Genomic DNA, 24,582 nt, shown 5'->3' on the forward strand with positions numbered 1-24,582 from the left:
GGTGGGAGGGAGGTTCAAGAGGTAGGGGCCATATGTATACCTATGACTGATTCATGTTGATGGATGGCAGAAACCAGCACACTATTGTAAAGCAATTATCCTCCAATTACAAAAAACTTAAAGAATGTGGAAATCAATGGGGAGCCATGTAGTGGGATGGCATGTTGAGATGGTCATTTAGAAAGATGACTCTGGCTGTGGAATAGAGCCTGCATCAGTGCTGGGGGTGGGGGTGGTGGTGCGGGGAGGTGTGGGGGCGTACCCCTGCAGGGGAAGAAACTCGGCAAGCAATTTTGGTCCTCTAAACCAGCAATCTGGTAGCCTGAATTGGCAGAGTAAGAATGGAGAAAACTGGGAGGACTTGAGAAATACAAGGTGGAATTGACAGGCCTCAGTGACAAGTTTGACGTGCCTGGTGAGGATGGATCAAGGAAGAGATTTAGGTGCTCAACTGAGATGAACAGTGGGCCTGCTGGCAGTTGGCCATAGACACATAGCTATGGTGCTCAGGAGAGACAGATGCGCAACATTGAGGGATGATGAGTGTGCAGATGCTTAGGGAGAGGGAAAGTAACAAGAAAACAATATTTGAGACCAAGAGTGACCCATGTACAGAGGGGACTACAAAGGAACACACAGAGTGTAGTACCACATATTATGTGGGCAGGAAGAAGGGGCCCATCAGCAGGCTCAGATGCTGCTGGAAGGTCAGGAGGAAGTGGGCCCAAGGGTCCATTGGGTTGAGCAACAAGAAGGTCCTCAGGAACTTGGGTGAGATTTTAGGGGACATGGTGGAGGTGGTGAAGTGGGCTTAGAAGTCAGTGAAAAGTGGGGATGTAGAGAAAGTTGGTTGAGACGATTCTTGGAGAAAGGTTGTGAAGGGAAGCGGGGCAGTTGTTAGCTGGAAGGGGCGGAGAAGTTAATGGAGGGTACATACATTTAGACTGAGAGAAGCCTGAATCTATTTCAATGAGTATTAGAAGACAGGACAAAATGAACATTGTTGACTGAAGAGATAATAAAACATGTGAATCCTGGGAGGATGGGAGAAGATAACCCAGAGCTCATGAGAAGGAAGGGTGTGCCTGTCTTCCAAGGTAGTGAGTAGGGTGAGGAGAGGATGTGAGCAGGGCCAGGTGACTAAGAAGACCTGGGGGAGGCAGGCAAGGGATGCCCGTGGACGGGGCTCCATTTTCGGCATGAAGGTGGAGGAGAGTTCCTGGGCTGCAGTTAACAGCGGAAAGTCGAGGTTGGCCTTACCTCTGTGGCCAAGGAGAAGGCTATTTTGGAAAGCAGCATCTTGGAGCTCAGTATCGGCTGAGTGTTTTAGGGCTGCACCCATCCTCGGAGGGATTTCTCCAGGAGCTGGATGATTCTATTCCAGGTGGGCAGAGGCCAGCTGGGCAAGAGAAATGAGGCTCTGGTCAAAAGAGGGGGTAAGTGGTTGGAATGCTGTCTGCCCAGTCCACATTGGGCAGGAGAAGCTGGGAATTCAGGTGGAAGCTGGGAATTAGGTGGTAGTGTGGTCAAGCGGCCAACAAACACTTCAGGGAGGTAGAGGAAGAGATTGTGTGGAAGTGACTGGAAGGCCAAAAGTTGTGGTCAGATGGCAGCAAAGCTCAGCAGTTTTTCGGAAGCGGAACGAGTCAGCTGATTGGCTGTAGGACATGACCATTTGCATGGGTGGTAGAGGTAGACTAGATGTCAATTTCCCTGCAGCTGAAATAGGAACTTAAGGAACTTGAATGGCTAGAGTGACACACGAGTCATGATGGCCAATATTGAAATCACTCCAAATTGGACCCAACTGGACTGAATTGAACCCAATTCACAGCCGAGAGCTGTGAACCCTGGCAACCAAAACTTTAGGAATGAAGGTATCTGACCAGGGGGTCTGCAGAAGCTAGCAGGAAGATGGTCAAGGAGTGTTGTTGGTGTGTGATTTTCTACATGGTGGTAAAGACATGGCTTAGAAAGGAAATTGTTCGGAAGGAGAGAGTAGGCCTGTCCTCTTTATCTTGGTCTCTCCAGTGCTCAACACAAAGCCTGGCACAGAGAAGGGCTTAATCTATTTTCACAGAATGGATGTGTGAATGAAAGGAGATTTGGGCTTCCATTTCTATATAGGTTAGACTCTGAAGCTGTCACTTTTCAGCTGTATAGCTGCTAAGCTTAAGTGGTTTTTAGAGGACTCTCTGGGCCTATGATTTCCGTAGGGATCTGTTGAATGTACCAGAGCTGGAAAGAGGTAATTTGGGGTGGGGGAGTCAGAGGCCGGGTGGAGAAAGTCTTCTGCCTCTTTTTCATCTTCCATCTCTGCCCCATCCCAGAGGTAGTGCCTCCCACTGAGAAAGGGACGACTGTGAAATGGCTACTGTAGAGTGCTATGGTGTACAGTCCTGTGAGACCCTAAAAGTTCAGTAGAGATAATATGTTGTGCCAGGTCATACTATGAAAAAGCCCCCAAATTGACTAGATTGGACCACCCTTTCCATACTATTCCTCGCAGATTTAGGCATTATTCAGTTCTCCTGTCAAAAAGTCTTTCCATTTGTCTGTCATCTCACTGTATGTTAAAATTTTCAATAAACATGGGAAAAATGGGGGAATCTGATATTATAAAACAATTTGGCCACGAGTGGTTATGACCTCATAACAAAGTTAAGCTCTGAATGTGGAATGTAAAATTTTCACTTTTCAACTACTGTGCAACTTTCAACACTTCCTTTCTCAGCATTACTTTTCTCATATTTGAAAAAGATTTAGGCATGGCAAAGCGAGGGTGTATTTATCTAAATTAAGTGCTGGATTCTCAGGAATGGTAGAAGGGTTCCACGTGGAGTATGAATACAGAATGAAGAGCTCACCTATCCTTTTATTATTGAAAACATGCATGATCGCCTTACTTAACTGTTCAGTGGATTATTTCAGAATTTCCCCTTAATTTTAGATACGCTTTGGTTTCCCTTCCGGCCTTTTCGTCATTTCTGTGTCTGTAAAGTCATGATAAAGAGCTATTGTCTGGGGTCAGAAAATAAAACTTGTCCTGGCTAGCTTTTCCAACCGAAGGTCGTTTCCACTAACTTTTACTTTAATGAAAATTAATGATGTTATCTCAATGATTTCCTGATGCCAGTTAAGAGTTTGAATTACAGATGCCTTAGAAAATATGCCATGCTGCTGCCATTAAGCACTTAGTCTTATTATTTTTTCACTGCACTATCAAAGCTTCAATACCACAGAAACCTGAATACCACAATGTTATCCACTGTAGAGAGTTTGCTGTTTAAGTCTAGAGCGTCATCATTGGTCTATAATGTCCCCAGTTTGTAATCGGTTTAATGTTGCATGACTCTGTACTGCCTTTCAAGGCATCGTGAATGAAAATTAAACTCGACAGAAAAGCAGAGACAAAGAGAAAATCTGGGTAAGATGGATTTATAAGCCGGTCCTATGGCTGATAACCCATTGAAAGTTACAAAGAAGATAATCTGAGTTTTTTCTTTCTCCTACTGTGGTTCTCATGGCATCCTATAGGTTTGTGGCTTCTAAAATTAAAAATATAGCCAACTTCTAAGAGCAGAGATAAAAAAGGCACTTAACAAAACTCGTGTATTTAGTTTATTAGTGTGTGGTGGGTTGGAGAGAGCCCAAACCATAGGGCTAAATATACTGCAGTGGATAAATGTGACAGATATTCTGCAAACAAGAAATAGAGAACAATTTGCTTCTGTTCGGCAACTAAATCACACAGTGGAGAAATTTTCTACTGCCTGGAATTGTCTGCATAGAGGCACAATTGCCAGACTCATCCTTCCCACAAGATAGCTTAAAAAGGCGCTCCTTCTGGACCCAGGCACCTCACTTTTGGTGAATGTACAGAAAGGTGGCATCAGATAGGATTTGGTTGCTAAAAACTGAGAGGACCCACCATGTAACATGGCTTACAAATCTATATTCTCCTGCAGAACGAGGCTACATACAGGCAACAGTGACAGTCAGGATATGCCTTCATGGCCACTGGCTCCCTCACAGCCTGAGTACCTGAGAGGCCAGTGTAATTATTTGGTCCCTTTTCTGCAAAAAATCTGTTCCCACATACCGTGTATTATTGGGTTGACCAAAAAGTTCATTAGGGTTTTCCCAGAAGATGGTTCAGAGAAACTCAAATGAACTTTTTGGACCAGCCCAATATTGGGGGCTTCCCAGGTAGTTCAGCTAGTAAAGAATCCACCTGCCATGCAGGAGACCCCGATTCGATTCCTGGGTCAGGAAGTTCCCCTGGAGGAGGGATAGGCTACCCATTCCAGGATTCTTGAGCTTCCCTGGTAGATCAGATGGTAAAGAATCCACCTACAATGCAGGAGACGCAGGTTTGATCCCTGCATTAGCAAGATCCCTGGAGAAGAACATGGCAACACACTCCAGTATTCTTGCCTCGGAAATCCCATGGACAGAGGAGCCTGGTGGACTACAGTCAGTCCATAGGCTCACAAAGAGTCAGACACAACTGAGCAACTAACACACGTCCTCTGCCACTGTAGTCCTGCTTGAAATGTGTCCAGCACCAGGAGTTACTAAGGAAAAGAAGGGTGAGTTCTCAGCCACGGTACTCATGCTGTTAAGGAGAACCTTGGAGGTTCCACTCTCCAGTTATTGTGGCTTCCATTTCTAGTTTCCATCCTTCTCTTTCCTCCTGGATTTGGAGCCCCTTGATGTGTTCTTTTTGCACTAGGAGATCTCTTCCATCAGTTTCTCCTTTTTCACTTAAAGAAAATTCTGCCTGGCCAGGTAGTCCTCTCCCAGCTCCTAATTCTCCTAGGGTTCTTTTTTTTTTTTTTTTACATATTTATAATATACTTTAATCAAATCTTTCATTTTTCAGTTTATTTATATATATATTTTTTTAAATTTTTTTATTAGTTGGAGGCTAATTACTTCACAACATTTCAGTGGGTTTTGTCATACATTGATATGAATCAGCCATAGATTTACACTTATTCCCCATCCCGATCCTCTCCTAGGGTTCTTTTATTTTAAGGGCCCCCTGCTCCTTGGTCCACCAGATATGTTGCCACCATGTGGTAACATCTTCACTGTAACTAGGAAATACAATTCAGAGGCAAAAAATGTTGAGTCTCCCAGGCAGATGTCGTAAGGATAGTAGTCACTCCTAAACAGACCTTGGTTTTGAAATGCCACAGAAATATCAACAGCCAACCATAGCAAATTGCTGGCTTTTCATCTTAGGCCAGTGACATATAACTTGCTCTATTAAAGACACAGAGACAAGTGTACCTGACCACAGTTATGGTGTGACAATGAACCTGATCAGTGGTCCTGGGATTTACTTGTGTTCCTTGAGCGGAAGACACATGGGGGCAGAATGGCTCTCACTAATGGCTGCCTGAATGAAGTTCTCATGAATATTAAGTATCCATGTGTATAATTACTGCCTCTTATATATTTCATATACAATAAACACTTTGTACTAAGGTACCTCTGACACCTATTAGGTGTCTTGTCTCTTTGTCCTTCAGTTCCTTTCTATCCCTTTCTGTGTTTAACATAAACATGCTGGTCCTTTCCATTTTCCCCCAGCACATCTCATGAATTCTACCCATGTCAAACAAACTTCTATACTCAAAACATCTTAAAAGGTTTAACCTGTGATTTACAGATTATTTGATTATTTAAAGTGGAATTTAAAACTCTCAAAAGTGAATGTATATTCCATCCAGATTATCTGTGTAATCTAGACGTTTACGTGGAAGCTTCGATATGAAGAAAATGTATCAGCGATAAATCTGAATGTCTAATTAACAACAACAACAAAACAGCCAAATTTTTGACTTTTCAATCTCAAGGAAGTAGGCCCACCAAATTCAACTTCATTTTCTTCAATGATCCAAGCATCCCAATTGTCCCTTCACTCATTTGTAGCTCTCCTCACACACTAATGAGGCCAATAGCTTTTTTAAACCCATATATATTACAACAGATGGGGTATATACCATCTAAACTTGCTATCACATACCTTTCTACCCAGTACCTTTTATAATCCTTCATCTTCACAATGAATGACCATGCAGTGTTCATCCAGATTATTAGACATCAGTATTCTCCAGATATGACTGGTTGAATATTCCCACAGGGTGCTTTCCCACACAGGTGCTTACTGACAGATACATCCTGTGAAACAGACTCCAAAAGACATGATGCCGTCCAGGTCACAGTCAGAACTCCTGTCTCCTCACCCAGTGTGTTCGGTAGATCAGCCAGCAGTACTGTTCACTTCCTGGCTCTTTAAAGGGGCATGAGTCATAGCCAAAGAGAGCACTGTTGATGATCAGTCGCTCAGTTGTGTCCGACTCTTTGTGACCGCATGGACTGCAGCACACCAGGCTTCCCTGTCCTTCACCGTCTCCTGGAACTTGCTCAAACTCATGTCCATCGAGTTGGTGATGCCATCCAACCATCTCATCCTCTGCCATCCCCTTCTCCTGCCGTCAGTCTTTCCCAGCCAGGGAGCATATTATTCTCTTATTCTAAGCCTCTTTCTAGGCACCAGCATTGTGTTAGCTTTTCAGTTTTTCACACCCATGTGGTGACTTTCTTCCCTTCAGCAACAATCTTACCTTTCTTCCTTATTGTTGCATTTTAATCCAATCTCTCCACCACCCCACTCCCGTCCTCCCCTCCCAGCAGAGAGTATATTCCCCTGGGCTCAGCCACTGTCCTCGTCCACATATAGGTGGTAGCAAAATGAGACATGCCTGGACTTTGCCTTCTCCTTCTTTTCCCACTTTTTGATAAGGGCTCCCACTGGTTCCAAACAGAAAAAAATGGGGCCGTCCTATCCAGTAGGCTACAAAGCATGTGTTACGTTCAGCCCTAGTCAGGTGAGGTGTGAGAAGGGGGTAATTCAGCCCATGAGTCCTGTGGAACTCTTGCACTTACCTTCCAGCTAGCAGTCATAGTCTCTTCTTTCAGGATATTACCAGCCTTTAAGACTCTCAGTTGTAGCCCCAGTCCAGGGCCTACTAGTGTTGCATTGAAAAAGAAAATTATGGTAAACTAGGGGACAGCCAGAAGTTCCCCACTTGAATTATGTTTCTAATTGTAATTGTTCTCACGGATGTAGCCCGTTTATCAAAAATGCTAGTTCCCAGGTTCCTTTGGCTGGAACTCCACCTGCAGGCCAGAGGGGCTGAAACTCAATGGAAGGAGATTCTGAACTTTTAAAGCTTTTGCTCCTCCAACCAAGAAAGTTAGTTTCTAGCAGACTAACTATCAGTTTGCCGTCCCTTTCTAATCCATTCTTCTAACTCCTGGAGTTCAGGTTCTACCATTTCCAGAATCCAGTAGAAAGTTGTATTATTGATAACCATTTTCAAAGCCTGTACTACTTCAGACCCAGGGTAGCTTGGCAACCAGCGTCAGTGGTTCATTTTCATCCCTTTTATCAGAATCATCTTTTCCTTTGAAAAGAATGCCTTCCCCATATTTTCAGCTAAGAATGAGTTGGAGCCTTCTAAACCATCTCAATTCTTGCACTAATTGCTCTGGTCATGACAGGTAAGCTCAAGAGCTGATGAGGACTCAAAATGAGAGTCCTTACAAATCTACAGTTCATTACAGGAGAAAGGAGAAGCCTACCATGTACCAACAACATTAAAAGAGGGCCATGCGTCACAACCACAGGGTGGGGTCTGCAGAGGCCAAGTCTGAGCTCCAAGTGCCCTATCTCTGTCAGGGCCAGAACAGGGTGCACATTCTCTCTTGGATCGAGAACCACCAGTGTGAGCACAGAACACTTTAGAAACCAGGGCTCACCCATCAGAGTCTCAGCCAGGATTGCTTATAACTGCTGGTGCCCTGGATATCTTCTCCCTATATTTGTTGTTGTTCAGTCTCCCAGTCGTGTCTGACTCTTTGCGACCCCAGGGACTGCAGCACGCCAGGCCCTTCTGGAGTTTGCCCAAGTTCATGTTCATTGCATCAGTGATGCCGTCCAGCCATCTCATCCTCTGACACCCTCTTGTCCTTCTGCCTTCAATCTTTCCCAGCATCATGGGCTTTTCCAATGAGTCATCTGTTCACACCAGGTGACAAAAATACCAGAGCTTCAGCTTCAGCATCAGTCCTTCCAGTGACTATTCAGGGTTGATCTCCCTTAAGATTGACTGGTTTGATCTCCTTGCTGTCCAAGGAACTCTCAGAAGCCTTTTCCAGTACCACAATTCGAAGGCATCAATTCTTTGCCATTCTGCCTTCACTCCCTACATAGTCAGTCCCAAACCCAGTGGCCTCCATGGGCCTCACTGAGACCAGGTGAAAATGGCTAATGTTACTGCTAGCAGTATACAACTGTGATAACCTGTAACCCATGGCTACCCATAAACACAGTGAGTCACTTCTTTTTACTGCTTTGATCAAGGCTCCGCATTGTGTGGCTGGTTTTAGCAAAACATGCCTTGCCAGCCTCAGAGTCTCTGGAATAAACCCTCACAGCAAAGATAACTGCATCAAAGCACATTGACTTTCTCGCTAGGCAGAGATTTTTTTGAGAAGTCCTTCAGCCCGAAGGGTAAGCCACCTGTGGAAAGATATGATGTCCACAACAGCCTCCTCTTCCCACAGACACCTTCTGCCCAGGCCAGAAAGTCAGCAGACATGTAGGAGTTACCCACCCCGTCTGTGTCTGTACTACTGACGTTACAGGATTGTTGATATGTTAACACGGAGTATCCAGGTTGACCCACAGGACGAGCCCAGGGTTGTGTTTGTGTGGGCACCACCAGACTTACTCTAACCAACATTTTGGTGCTTTTTCTCCTCCCCATATTATTGCTAGTAGAGAAGGGAGGGTAGTTTTTTTTCCTGTACAGTCTGGAAGGATTACCTCTGCCACCCACCTTTCTTCTTTTCAGTACATGCCCCCACCTGTCGTGCCATAATACCCAGAGCAAGTCTCCTCTCTGGTCTCAATTTTCCCCAACTGCAAATGCTTCTGAAAGGGGCTTTCTAGTTCACAACACTGAAGATTCTGTACAAGACAAAAAAAAAAAAAATCCAGCAAAACTCCTCACTTGTGGCATATATAGAAAAGAATGGTGTGGACATTTAAGCCTAGGATGTCAAGAGGATGAAAAAGTGAAAGCGTTAGTCATTCAGTCATGTCCGACTCTTTGGGATCCCATGGACTATAGCCCGCCAGGCTCCTCTGTCCATGGGATTCTCCAGGCAAGAATACTAGAGTGGGTTGCCATGCCCTCCTCCGGGGGATCTTCCCAACCCAGGGATTGAACTTGGATCTGTTGCACTGCTGGCAGATTCTTTACCTTCTGAGCCAGGTGATCAGGCCCAAGCAGCACCTTGGGAACCATTCATGGGATCCTGTGCTTGAGACCCCACCTCACCCCATCCCCTTCGTTTTCTGCTTTTCTTGCTTAGCAAAGAGAACCCTGGAGAGCTGGTCATTTTTTGTCTTGCCCCCTCTGTCACCCCCAGATGGTCCCTATGCTTCACTGGCATCCAAACCTCTAGCATCCTCTACCGTCAAAATAATTTTTGAAAGAAAAGGTGTATTAGAACATACTTGGATTTCTTTTTTATAGCTTTAAAATATATTCCCTAGTGAATACACTAAAGGAGATATATTCTTCCCCTAAATGGAAATTCCTAGCTTGAGGTAAAAGGATAGTTTCACAGAATTGTGGCTGCTGGTTGCTTGTTGAGGCTTCTGGAAACAACTAATCATTATGTTTAATGTTTCATCAAAAAATGCCAGTGTGTTCTCCAAGATGCTCATTTTGCACAGTTAAGTATATGTTTGTGTGGCAATTACATTGCCCCTATTGATTTTCTCACATCTTTGCAAGTCCATGGTATTGGCTCTATATACCTCAATAGGAGTCTTTTACCAATTATTCCGTGAAAGTGGAGTTCTGTTTGATACGTTAATTTTAGGAAAATGTGTTCTCCAGTCTTCTGTGATGGACCATTCTCGTGTTTAACGACATTTGGTTTTAGCAGAGTGCACTGCACAGTATTTCTCTTCCCAACTATGTCATCTCCTGCTCCTATGATTTCGGAGCAGTTGCTTTGCACCCCTCTGGAGCTATTGATGCTCCTAATTTCCTATTCTGTGTGTTACCCATTCACCTATACAGAGAGGAGAGTAGGCCCCATGAAAAGAAAAGAAATGCCATTTTGCTGTTGGTTGTTCATGTCCATCACACAGGGAAATTAGATTCTTCATACCAAAGTGAGTCTTACAGATTCTCACTTGTTAGCTCTTATATCCATGGATATAAAGCAAAATATCTATCATGATTAAAGAAAAGTAACAACAACAACAAAAAAAAAAAACAGTAGAAAAACTTCGAACCACCCACTGCTTCCCTCAATATACAAAGAAACATGTTGGGAATATTGGTATTTGGAGGAAGTCTGGTCTTCTCTTCTGCTGATGAAAATGGTGTGCTGATTACATACATACATACCTGAAAACCTGTCCTGAGAGGAAATCACGCACATAGCAGAGGATGAAAGTTGGTGTCTTTTGTTTCTGCATCTCCCTCTGGTCTCCCATACAGCCCCCACTCAGCCTTCCCCTCCTCTTGTCCCCCTACCTCCTTGTATTGTTATTTTTTTAATCTTTTTTTTTTCTTTTTCCTACCTCCCTCCCTTTCAAATCAAGTTATATTCCTTTCTGCCACTTGAAACACAGTCTCAGCTTCCATGTAAAGAGGTCATTCCTTTATCTTGAGAATATTTTTAAGCAAAAGAGTGGGGAGCTTTGATTTGATAGGATGAGTGCTCCGTCAGGGCATTGTAGGGAGACTGGTCTATGGACATAGAGGGCTTTACTCACTGGGATGAAAGACAAAGTAAAAAAACAAACAAACACTTGCATCCACCATGGGGTCTCTTCATGCTTCCAGGGAAACTTCAAAAGGGTACTATTTTCCTTTTTGAAAAGAGAAAAACGTGCAGTACATAGGTATTAACCTACACAGGTATTAACCACTATTTTGGGGTTTTGTCCTTAACATTTAATTAGAACTAGCCACAAATAGTAACTAGGAAAATGCATTAAAGCCTTAAATTTGCATCTGTTTAGTGCAGGGCATGACTGTGTTTATCTGAAGTTACATTTAGAATTTTCTTGCCTCCTCCCCCAGGGTGCATGAGAAATTAACTTAATTACCATTGACTCTCTCTTTCTCTCTCAAAGGACTGAGAATGTAGACCAGAGCTTAGATGTATAAGGTGTCATAAAAGCAATGCTGTTGCATTCTCAATTTGGCTAATAAATTGACTTTAGAGAAAAGCATCTTCCTGGGACCCTTCGGAGTAAAGCTTATGATTTGCTGATGTTGGACAAGGTTGAGGTTTCACTTTTGATACATGTTTGTCTTTCGGTATACCATTAAATACCATCTTAGATCACGGAAACCTCCCACTCACCACCAGACTTACAAAGTTCTTGTGCTGTGCTGCGCTCAGTCACTTCAGTGATGTCCAACTCCTTGCAACACCATGGACTGTAGCCCAACAGGCTCCTCTGTCCATGGAATTCTCCAGGCAAGAATACTGGAATGGGTTGCCATTTCCTTCTCCAGGGGATCTTCCCAACCCAGGAATCAAATTTCACACATCTCCTGCATGAAATACACAGTAGGTGAAAGGAGAAGTAAGTGAGCCTTAGATCTGAAAACTGGATGGGTGATGCAGTTATTTTAGTTTGTCTATAGAAGATTTTAGTGAAGTTAAGTATTTTTTTACCTAGTGTTAAAGTATCAAGAGAGATTAGGAGGTGACTGTTATTTCAAGGAGAAAAATACTTAATGATTATAAATGCATAGCTGGAAATCGAGTTTATACAACCCTAACCATACAGATTAATCAAACTGACCTTCTCTGATACTAATACAAGAAAGTACTGTTAGGAACCTTCGAAAATCTCTAATAAAACAGTTTTATTCCCCCCTGTGATTTGGGTGGAAATGACTGTGTTCCTATAGAACACTATGGGTCCCTTTATCTCCCCCAAATTACCCAATAGTTCTGACATAGGTACTGTCTCTTCACTCACTTCTTCACCCATTGCCAGTGAGACTTCAGAACAACCTCTGAGCTTGTGAATAAGTGAATAAGTGAAAGTTGCTCAGTCGTGTCCGACTCTGCGACCCCATGGACTATACCGCCCATGGAATTCTCCAGGCCAGAATACTGGAGTAGGTAGGCTTTCCCTTCTCCAGGGGATCTTCCTGACCCAGGGATTGAGCCGGGGTCTCTTGCACTGCAGCTGGATTCTTTACCTTACTCATCAAACTCATAGCCAAGGGATGGGAGAAGACACTTCACTAAGAGAGGGTAGGGTTCAGGTTTGGTGTTTACTAAAGGTTATAAGACCATCCTACTAGGATCATCAGAAACAGAAGCAGAAGGGTTTTCCCCTTGAAATGACCGGTGATGTTCTGTGGCTCTTGCAGTGGATCTTTTGAGCCTGTCAGCCGCATGTGATGCCTTGGACCAGCACAACCTCAAGCAAAACGACCAGCCCATGGACATCCTGCAGATCATTAACTGTTTGACCACTATTTATGATCGCCTGGAGCAAGAGCACAACAATCTGGTCAACGTCCCTCTCTGCGTGGATATGTGTCTCAATTGGCTGCTGAATGTTTATGATACGTACGTATGGCAGGCTTTCTCCAGACTCTACCACGGGAGGCTTAGTTTACAGAATGGTGACGGTGTAATTAGCATCACAGCAGGGCTTTGGTCTCGAAATATGGTCCTCAGGATGAAAGTTTCATGAAGCCGTGTGACCAAATGCTATCCCTGTGATTAATCATTTTTGCATTTAATGGAACCAAAAAAAAATGTTTTGATATGCTGGGAGGTAAAGAACTAGGATGTAGATTTTACTCAGATTAGAAAGCAGACAAAACCTCAAGATACTCATTTTTCCAGTAGTAGGATGAGTCAGCGTGTAGCCGTTGGTTCTTGCCCTTGCTAGCCTGTGTATCTTGAATTCCTCCACCCTGTTCGGGTGCGGCTCCTTCTACCCAAAGAGATGCACTCCTGGAGGTGTGACACTCCTGTCCCCAGCTCCAAATAGTGTTAGCTGATACTCAAGAGATTTTTGCAGAGGAGTGTGAATGGTTATGCAAAAAGAAAAATGAAAACAAGCCCTTAATGCAGCAAATTCAGATCCTCAAATGGAGGAATTCTGTTTATTTTTGTTTTGTTTTTTTATAAAATAGGATTGACGAAGTTTTAGTTTGGCACCTCCATTCATGCCTCTGAGAGAGCGCTTGTTTTTATCTTTGGGATTGCCCCCCCCCCCCAGTTTTGTCTTGAGCTTAATGAAGACAATTCCAAGCAGCAGGAATTGGTCTTAATTTCAACTGAATTCTTCTTAGACATCAAACTTATTATATGCCTGATTTCACATGTCAGCAAGAACATATTCCGCATTTAGAAATCTGGGAAGCTTTTCTGAAAGGAGTCGCATAGCAACTATTTTAGTTTTGCCTTTGCTGTAGATTTCTACCACCTCCTGGATTAAAATGTATACTTTTTTTTCCTTTGTTATTTTCCTAAGATAGTGCTTGTTAAATTCCAAGGCTATTGAATTCTCATCATTATATACCAAGCCCTTGATCATGTCGGATTTTAATTGCGGATTATACTTACATTTGCTTTGAGAAGGGTTTCTATTCAGGTCTTCCCTCAAATATATTTCAGTACCCATTTTCTTTGCAGATGATGTACAAATGAATTCTGAGTATATGACTTCCCTTCTCTATGCCTGAATATTATTTGGGGACAATGTTAACTCCTTGAAGACCTGAGTTACTGTATAAAATTTGTGAAACTTTTGATTTGCCCTTTTAAAGAGGGAAAATGGTAAAAACTTTACAGTGATAATACTTTTTCATGAATGTATTAGGACCCAGGATTTCTGTTTGACTAATGTATTTAGTAAATTGTACCAGTTGCAAGCTGAGCGTATTGTTCACTAAAAGTAACCACTCTTTAGACCTATCCTTTGCAGTTATTCTACAGACTTTTTTTTTGAGCCAAAATATATGGTTCAGTTGTTTTTCATAACAAAATAAAAGCTGAAAATGATCAAAAGACAGGTTTTACAAAATGAAAAACTTGTGCGTTCCCCATGGATACAATGAACTTGTTAATAAATTTGTCATGTAGAATGGTTTGTATGTAAAGTAAAAGCATATGTATGTTAAAACATTGTTATAGCAATAGGATATTTTTAAATTGCTCCTTAAGATTATCTGTTCCAATGCCCTCTAATAGATTGTATCATATTTTTTCTTATAGAGATAAATGTTCGTATTTTATACTATGTGTCTTGTGGCCTGAAGTGACTAATTTTCTTCTCAGTAAGAGGCAATCTGATGAAAAGCTAAATGAGTGTTGAAGAGGGCAGAGCAGTTAGTTGCTGGTAATTTTTTGGCTTCAGTAACCAAAGTGGGTAAATTGCTTAGCACATACTAGTAATTCTTCCCCTTATCTACTTAAACCCAGGTGGCTCTCCGAAGATAAATAAAAGAATCTTTTTTTTTATTTTATGTAGAGAAATGCTTACCATTCGAGTAAGGTCTTTTAGAAACTGAAAACTTGGTAAATGTTCACTGGTCAAGTTGGTCAGATTTCCATTTCATTCTAGGTCATCAGCCAAATAGATAATGAACTCAGAAATGTTAATGATCTTAATAAAACAATGGTCAATAGAGTTCCCACATCCAAGTTTTTTTCCCCTTAACTAAGAAGTGTTTATCTTTCAAGAAAGTGTCAGTAATTGTTTTCTGCTTTGATTATTCATAATAGGGGCCGAACAGGGAGGATCCGGGTCCTGTCTTTTAAAACTGGCGTCATTTCTCTGTGTAAAGCGCATTTGGAAGACAAGTACAGATGTAAGTCATGTGTACCCTTTTATTCATGTTGGCTAATTACCCCAGTTCTAGATGGGGAATGACACAGTGTTCTTCGTTGACAGCAGGTTCCTCGTTTAAGATGTAAAACTACTCTTAGACAGGCATAAAATTTGGTTTGTGCCGTTCTCTGTCAGACATGAAATTGTAGGTATTTAAGTAGAGAACGAGGATTAGCTTCTCCAGTATGAGTATTATTTTACATTACATCAACTGTGTCTGAATAAAACACATGTTCCTTGGGGATAAAGTCTGATTTCCTAACCCCTTTGTCTAAGTCAGAAAAAATAAATGTGAAGGTTTAATCCATGCACATGCCTCATCTTTGGATTCTTATTTAAAGAGTACTATCTGGCATTCATGTTCAACAAACCTTGTTTATTTTATAATCATCTTACTGCGAATTTTACTGATATATCCAATTCTATGATGTGATTAACGTTTTATTATTTGAGAGACAGCTTGCCATTTCTTACAGGGTAAATATCACCTTACAGAATTTCCTTTTGATTAGCCGTTGGGCTCTTCTGCATAAAATTTGTAAATCCAAATTAAAAGCAAATGCTAGCGGAGGGATGGTTGAGGTGACGAAGCAACCGTTCTTTCCCATTGTGAAGGCATGTACTTGTTTTTCCCCTTTAAATGCTCATGAGAAATCTTTTCGGTAGGAATATTAAACAAACCTAGTATATCTTGTCTCTTCTCTTTTCCCCTAAGGCCTAGCCACACAGGGATGTAGAGATGTGCTGAGCTTAAGGATAGGCAGAAGATAAAAGAGATTGAATTCCTACAAAGCCATTCTGTGTCCTACTGCTCACTTCCCCCCAGGAGTAAACCACAAAATACACAAGCTCTTTTAGCTCTCACTTTTATGTAGTTTCCACTTGAGTTTTTCTCATCCTAAGAACCCAAGAAAAAAGAACAGCTTTCGTTAGCTGTTTGAAAATATGTTTTGGATGAAACAGAATATTTCTGTGGGCTTTCGTCCTTTAAATATTGTAGTTACTTGTTGTAGGTTAGCTTTTACTCTAAGCTTGCTAATGGTAAAGTACCAGCACATCATAATACTTACTTGATAAACCAAGGAAGCTTCTAGCCTGTGTTTCAACTATTATACTAAGAGGGAACAGGTTTGAGGTTGGCCAAACAAAAATATTAACTTCAAACTGGGATGTTTGAAGGTAATTCATAATTTTGGAATTTTGTGGATGTACTGGAGAGCTGGGGGGTGTGCGTGTGGGAGATCTCAACTGTTGTCACTGCCATCTGAAATAAATATCCCATTCAAACATTGAATTTCTGAGAGTTTAAAGTGTACATATGAGTAGGGAAAGCTTTCATGGATTGACTTTCTTGGGAACTTTTATTTCAATACAAGATAGGATTAAAATGATTAGATTTCTGAGATCAAAAGCTGTTGCAAGTGTTCAGCGCATTCATTCATTCTGTGAATCCACCTATTTGGGGCACCTGCTATCATTCAGGGGCTGCTTTTCTGCTCTACCCATTTCTAACACACAGTTGCTGTGTGGTCCCAATTTTGATATATTTTGGGATCTGATGTCCACAGGGGATAGCTCTTTGGGCCCGCTCTGTTTCTTAATGCTAAAACATTTATTGTATGATGGAGGTCATGTCCTATATATAAACTATTTTCCAAAGGATTACGTTCTGGCTTAGGAAAAAGTCACATGTCAGAACTGTATGTAAATTCTCATTTCTTACAGGGCTATAGTTTACTTAAACATTGTCACACTTTATATATACACAGTGCTGATTAACTTGATCCATAAAAGTAATAAATGTGCAGATTAGTGTACAGTAGAAGCAACCCGTCTGGGCAAGTAGGGAATCCATCTCTCCTCTTGAGAATTGGTACTGGAACTGGGTAGGTGGTTTAGTTGTACTAGCATCTACTTGATGCCACTTTTTGATTGCTGGAATTCTCTTCTTCCTCCTGTAGACCTTTTCAAGCAAGTGGCCAGTTCAACAGGATTTTGTGACCAGCGCAGACTGGGCCTCCTTCTACATGACTCTATTCAAATCCCAAGACAGTTGGGTGAAGTTGCATCCTTTGGGGGCAGTAACATTGAGCCAAGTGTCAGGAGCTGCTTCCAGTTCGTAAGTTATTCACCTTCTTGAGTAACATGTTTATTCTTGTGCATTTGGGGAATTAATGGAAAAACCACAGAACTGTAATTTCTCACATTAGCTCTTCCATAGGCAGGTAGGTAGGGGATTTTTGAGGTTTGAAACCTCTGTGGGCAGTGGCTTCTGGAACTGTGGGATTGGGGAGAGAGGACAGTGCACAAGAAGGGAAAGAAGTCTGTGACCACAGCCAGAACCCCATGGGCTCCTAGGGTGTTGGTGGGAAAGTGAATCTGCAGTGATTCAGCTAGGAAGGAAATAAATCTCTAGCCAGAGACATCCTTTATAAAAAAAGAAAATGACCTCTGTAGGTGAGTTTCATGGTCTTACTTTTTTCCCTAACCTAATTCTGTCATCATAACCTTCATTTCAGTAACTGTTGGTAAACAGTTAACACAGATATCATTTTTTAAGCTTTCCTATTGAAATGCCAAAGAATGCTCAAACTACTGCACAACTGCACTCATCTCACATGCTAGTAAAGTAATGCTCAAAATTCTCCAAGCCAGGCTTCAGCAATACGTGAACCATGAACTTCCAGATGTTCAAGCTGGTTTTAGGAAAGGCAGAGGAACCAGAGATCAAATTGCCAACATCCTCTGCATCATCAAAAAAGCAAGAGTTCCAGAAAAAACATCTATTTCTGCTTTATTGACTATGCCAAAGCCTTTGACCATGTGGATCACAATGAACTGTGGAAAATTCTGAAAGAGATGGGCATACCAGACCACCTGACCTGCCTCTTGAGAAACCTGTATGCATGTCAGGAAGCAACAGTTAGAACTGGACGTGGAACAACAGACTGGTTCCAGATAGGAAAAGGAGTACGTCAAGGTTGTATATTGTCACCCTGCTCATTTAACTTCTATGCAGAGTACATCATGAGAAACGCTGAGTTGGAGGAAGCACAAGCTGGAATCAAGATTGCCAGGAGAAATATCAGTAACCTCAGATATGCAGATGACACCACCCTTATGGCAGAAAGTGAAGAGGAACTAAAGAGCCTCTTGATGAAAGTTGAAAGAGGAGAGTGAAAAAGTTGGCTTAAAGGTCCACATTCAGAAAACTAAGATCATGGCATCTGGTCACATCACTTCATGGCAAATAGATGGGGAAATAGTGGCTGACTTTATTTTTTGGGGCTCCAAAATCACTGCAGGTGGTGATTACAGCCATGAAATTAAAAAATACTTGCTTACTCCTTGGAAGGAAAGTTATGACCAACCTAGACAGCATATTAAAAAGCAGAGACATTACTTTGCCAACAAAGGTCCATCTAGTCAAGGCTTTGGTTTTTCCAGTAGTCATGTATGAATGTGACAGTTGGACTATAAAGAAAGCTGAGCACCGAAGAATTAATGCTTTTGAAGACTCTTGAGAGTCCCTTGGACTGCAAGGAGATCCAACCAGTCCATCCTAAAGGAGATCAGTCCTGGGTGTTCATTGGAAGGACTGATGTTGAAGCTGAAACTCCAGTACTTTGGCCACCTGATGCAAAGAGCTGACTCTTTGGAAAAGACCCTGATGTTGGGAAAGATTGAGGGCAGGAGGAGAAGGGGACGACAGAGGATGAGATGGTTGGATGGCATCACCGACTCGATGGACATGTGTTTGGGTAGGCTCCAGGAGTCGGTTATGGACAGGGAGGCCTGGCGTGCTGCGATTCATGGGGTCGCAAAGAGTCGGACACGACTAAGCGACTGAACTGAACTGAACTGATTGTAGTTTTGACATTCATCTATTCTTCCAGGGGCTGGATGCTGCCTATCCATAGGCTTACAACCAAGTCGGAGGTTCATACTTCCATTAATGTCTGTCAGTAGGTTGGCACACTCCTGTCCATTCTCTTTTGCATCCTGCTCCAAGTGCCTTTTCTGCACCATCATCCATGTCCCCAGAAATAGCCTCTTCCTCCCAAATGACGTCATTTCATGGATAGCCATTTAGGTTGTTCCCCCTTTTTGGTAGGATAGATAATGCTGCAGTGAACATCTTTATGCAGTTAGCTCTTTTCTTTGATTCAAGTTTTTCCCTTAGGATACATTCTCAGGAATGGGATTACCAGATATAAACAGTTTTGTAGCTTTTGATACATATTACCACATGGCTTTTGGTCAAAAGTTGTTCCTATTTGTAATACCACCAGCACTCAAGGAAGAGATATTTGCAGTTTTACATTATTTGCAGTGTCCTTAACATTTTTTAAATCCTAAGAACTACAGGTGTATGGGGTTTCTCATTCCATTCTAATCTCATTACCGACAGAACTAGGTGAATAAGTAACTGGGTTAGACCTGTATATAGTCTTACCACAGACTCAGATAAAACTATAGAAGGCTTCGTGGGCAGAACATTTACATATTTAAAGCAGTTTTAGCATTCATTGAATAGCTAACTGGGCAGATTAAAGAAATGCACATATACGAAGCCTGCTTACATATACTGTTCGGATTGTTTTGCCCAAATTATGGCAAATTAACTATAAAAATAAAACAGATGTGGAGAAATACATGTATTTTTTCCACCTCATGCTCAAATCTCCCAAAACATGAATAGACTATCACTTTCTCTGGGTTTTTTCTAATGTGTTGCTGTATTAGCATTTCTCCTCCAGAACATAGACACAAGTAACTCCCATACAATGAGTATGAATGACCACAAATAATCCAGATTCATTTTTTTTCCAAATCCTATTGCAAAACAACTTGCAGTGACCTACTTTTTCTCCCTCAGTATTGTTTTCTCTTTAGTCAAGTTTCAATGACTTTTTACAGTCTTACTGTGAAACACACACATACAGAGTGTTAATATACACATACATATATATGTACAGTTGTGTGTGTCATGTGACTGGGGTTGAGTGCAAGGGTCAGAGCACACACCTGCCGACAACCATCTGTATTCAGTGATGGTTCCTGCCTTGAAGTCAGGTGAGCTGGCCTCAGAGCCGCTGCAGCCATTGTCCCGTTACCTTGCAGGACTGACATTGCCACCTCCCCTGGACTCTGGTTCTCGCTGTCTATTATTTTTTTTTAATCTGACATATAACATGTAAATTGAAGGTGTGGGACATGTTGATTTGATACATTTCTATATTGTAATATGATTGCCATTGTAGCAGTAGTTCACACTATCAGGTCATAGAATTACCATTTCTCTTTCATGGTGTGAAGAAGTAAGCTCTAGCCTTTGACTGTCTTGAACTTGGGGGTCAGGACCAGGGGCTCCTGAGCAGAAACTCTGCTTTCCATTGGGCCATCCTCTCATCAGGAGGCAGGTCTGTCCCTGTCAGCCCGTTGCATTCTGCTGTGGGATACCTGCTTTCTTCACTCACCTGCTGCCTCTCGTTTCACCACATCCTTGTAACAGCTACACTCTATTCTCAGCATTAGAACCCTGGCAGCTCAGACAGTAAAAATATTTGCCTGCAATGCAGGACACCTGGTTTCAATCCCTGGGTTGGGAAGATCCCTTGGAGAAGGGACTAGTAACCCACTCCAGGCAAATAGCAAGTATTCTTTCCTGGAGAATCCCATGCACAGAGGAGCCTGGCGGGCTACAGTCCATAGGATTGCAAAGGGTCGGACACGACTAAATGACTAAGCACGCACACTCACTGTGTGACACCATCCTTAGAAATCTCCCATTTCTTTCCCTGGTTCAGGGAATAGCTCCTGATTTCTCTGCTTCACTCTCAGACCTTTCCTGATCTGTCTCCATAGCTGCCCATGGTTTGCTTTCACTACCAAGTAACAGCTTCTCACTACTACATTTGTACTGACCACGCTTGTGTACATAATATTGTTATGACTGCTACTGATGATAGTATTTTTTACCTTTGTTTGCACAGTTCTCTCATTTAAATCTTCCGCAACCTTTTGAGGAGAATAGAATTGGCAGGCTTGGGTTCAGGGTTGTTTTTATTGTTGTTTCAGTAGGTGAACAGTTTATCAGTGGCCCCTGCATTGCATTTCTTCAGCTGGTGGGAGAGTCTGATTCCTAGTCCAGCGAGCACTTTCCTCTCCTCCCTGCTGGGCCATTTTCCTTCTCATCCCCAAATATGCTCTTTTAAAATTTTTTTCTATTTCTCTCATTTATATTTGGCTGTGCCTGGTCTTCACTGCTGCATAGGCTGTTTTCTAGTTGTGGCGAGTGGGGGCTTCTCGTTGCAGTGACTTGTCGCAATGGCTTCTCTTGTTGCACGGCACGGGTTCTAGGCACATGGGCTTCAGTAGTTGCAGCTCCCAGGCTCTAGAGCACAGGCTCAATAGTTGTGGCACAGGGGCTTAGTTGCCCCACAGCATATGGGATCTTCCCAGACCAGGGATCAAACCTGTGTCTCCTGCATTGGCAGGCCGATTCTTTACCAATGAGCCACCGGGGAAGCCCAATACACTCTTTTTGATATTAAGGCTCTCCAGCTTCCCAAGGTGAAATAACAGGCATATTTTCTAAATATGCTAAATTATAAGATGCTAAATACAAGATGCTAAAATACAAGATGCCATAACAAAACAAGGAACATAGGAGCGTTGGGGAGAAGAGGATGCCTCATCTTAAGACGTTGAGTATTGGCTAACCGGATGTTGCTGGAAGAATATTGGGCACGTTCTATAGGTACAGAGCTAGGCAAGGTTTAGATGACTCAGATTTGGGGGCCCTCTCGCCTTGCTAGCCACTGGCAGTCTGCTTGAACAGATCCATTGTGAATTCTTCCTTCAGAATTGGCGTCCTCTCCCTGTCAGCCTTTTCCTCAGCCAGGAGCTCTGGCGTCACCTTGCCTTTCGGAAGCTGTGTGGCTTGCATGAAAATTCAATGTTTGCTGTAGAGAAAGATAGCAGGAGTGAACAATGCCCTCTGCCCTTTGTTTGAAGCATTTAAGACCTTGGGAATGGGGCCGGGCTGGTGGCTTGAGCCAGCCGGCGCTCAAAGGCTGCTCAGTGTACCAGCCTCAGGAAGCGAATGGCAGTAAAAGTACTTGTTTCTCTTACAAATACATTCCCTGCCTCACAGAAGAAGTTGACTTCAGTCTACACTCTTTTTATGTCCTTTGTCTTCTTGTCACTGACTCGAAAACTTCCTTCTTTTCAAGTTGGTAAATGTCAGCTTCTGGCTCAAGAGAAGGGCCTGGCAGACACAGGAGGAAAGTGGTGTTTGCACATGTGGTGCCCGCTGGGTGATCTTTTTATAGGTTTCCTATATACTTAATACCATGGAACTGTTCAATTAGAGTGGTTAAAATAGTACATTTTATGGTATGTGTATCTTACCACCATAAAAAAAAACTGGAAAAAAAAAACACAAAAACTTTTTAAAAGAAAGAGGAAAATAAATCCCCAAGTCCAAATAAAATGCTTTGCCTATTTTAAAATCAGTGTAGGTCCATCAAGGTATTATCCATGAAGCCCAGAAATGAAGTCATGCCTATGGATTTTAAAAGAGAAAATTCACTATCAATGTATGGGTTTGACAGTAGTATCTTCAGTGATATTAAATGGGGAAACAGATCTGTTTCTACCTTCCAAGGATATGACAGTCAACGTGTGTACTGGGAAAACGACTCATTTGGGCAGTAGTAGACTTGAAGATTTGAAACTAGTTTGTTTTGGAAATACAGCTTCAATTAGTGCATCATCGGGTTGATTGGCTCTCATATTCCATGAAACTATCCCTGTTGACACAATAGATCGATCCTGCAACCACAGGAAGGCCAGATCTACTCCTGGCAGTGAGTCACACAGAGCACCTTAAGGAGCGTAAGACATTGTCCACATCCCTCTTTTTTCAGATGAGAAACCAGAAAAGCAGAGTGAATATATTCTTCATTCTGCAGTTTTATTTATGTCAGAATGAGACATCAGGTCCAAGTTCCCTGTGTTCCAAGCTAGTATTTCCTTCTGCTAAACCATCTGAGTAGAAATAAATGGCTGTAACCAATTCAAATACTAGACTGAGCTAAGGAAGTATTTATAAATAGTCTTTTATATGAATTTTAGGTTATAATAGGATATGTGGATAAATGAATACTCCTACCCCTGCCCCAACACACGTGTATACACACACACACACACACTCTATGATCTTTATTGAAAATACTCTAATCCCAATTACAGGTATCTAAGTTCTACCTCCAGATGAAATCAAATAATGTTTCCTCTTAGCTGGGAAGAACTTCACACTTTTAAGTGACTCCAGAGAGTCATGTATCTGTAAATTGGTACTTGGCAGTACCCTGAGAGGTACTCACCTCCCCCCCTCCCCTGATAGTCTTTGTAACATCTTCTTCTGTAAACATTTTAAGGACTTCATTGTTTAGATAGAATTGAGTGCATCAAGTTTGTATTCAGTATGCTTCACCTGCAAGAGCTTGCATGTCAAAATCTGTTTATTTTACATCTGTTTTCTGCCTCCCGTTGTATTTATGCATTCAAAATGAATAAGTTGCTTTTTCATCTGTCCTCTGGATTTTTATATTCATATGACAAAAATGAATATCATCTCAGCACAGTTGCTGTAACACAGAAATGGGAATAAATTACAGCCTCAATTGTTGAGAACAAGTGTGTATGTGTATGTAAATAGCAAATCATTGCAGGACATCTGGAGTAGTGAGTGGCAGAGTGGTTAGGCATGTAGGTCCTGAAGTTGACTGCCCATATTCAAATACCAGCTCTGCTATTTGCTGGGAGTGCAACCTTGGACACATTTCTTGAGCTTCCTGGCCCCTAAGTATCTGGAGCACTTTGGAGGGTTAAATGAGCTAATACAGGTGGGGCACTTAGCGTGGTGGGCACATGTTATTCGCTCAGTCATGTCCGACTCTTTGTGACTTCATGGACCATAGCCTGCCAGGCTCCTCTGTCCATGGGACTTCCCAGGCAGGGATACTGAGTGAGTTGCCATTTCCTTCTCCAGGGGATCTTCCTGACCCAGGGATCGAACCCTGGTCTCCTGCATTTCAGGCAGATTCTTTATTCTGAGCCACCAGGGAAGCAGTAGGTACTTAACTGAGCCTTAGTTATGATTATCTAAAGTGTATTTTGGGCTTCCCAGATGGCACTAGTAGTAAAGAACCTGCCTGTCAATGCGAGAGACGTAAGAGACACAGGTTCAATCCCTGGGTTGGGAAGATCCCCTGGAGGAGGTCATGGCAACCCACTCCAGTATTCTTGCCTGTGAATCCAATGGACAGAGGCACCTGGTGAGCTACAGTTCATAGGGTCACAAACTCAAACACAACTGAGGCAACTTAGCACACACAAAATGTCTTTTAACATGAGAATAGCCCACCAAGATGAACAATTCCTTTTGCCCACAACTAAGCATCTGTAGATTAGATTCTAGAGAATCTTGAAATGGTGTTAAAATACCATGCCAAGACACTTGTTAACTAGTTTGACAGCCTTCTTCATGCCAGTTGATCACATCTTATATTTTCCATCCTTAAAATAACTCC

The 24,582-nt window shown here is 42.3% G+C and overlaps 1 protein-coding gene across 14 annotated transcripts in view; it reads left to right on the forward strand.

Moving 5' to 3' along the window:
- The window catches only part of DMD (dystrophin), a 2,565,910-nt gene that overhangs the window by 2,453,182 nt on the left and 88,146 nt on the right, over positions 1-24,582 (forward strand). For all 14 annotated transcript variants that reach the window (XM_043895268.1, XM_043895262.1, XM_043895270.1 and 11 more), the window contains 3 exons: positions 12,504-12,705; positions 14,875-14,960; positions 16,942-17,099. In XM_043895268.1, coding sequence (XP_043751203.1) covers positions 12,504-12,705; positions 14,875-14,960; positions 16,942-17,099 — 446 coding nt within the window. The remainder of the gene's footprint in view (positions 1-12,503; positions 12,706-14,874; positions 14,961-16,941; positions 17,100-24,582) is intronic.

The sequence above is a fragment of the Cervus elaphus genome, chromosome X (assembly GCF_910594005.1).
Source record: "Cervus elaphus chromosome X, mCerEla1.1, whole genome shotgun sequence".
Taxonomy (NCBI): Eukaryota; Metazoa; Chordata; class Mammalia; order Artiodactyla; family Cervidae; genus Cervus; species Cervus elaphus.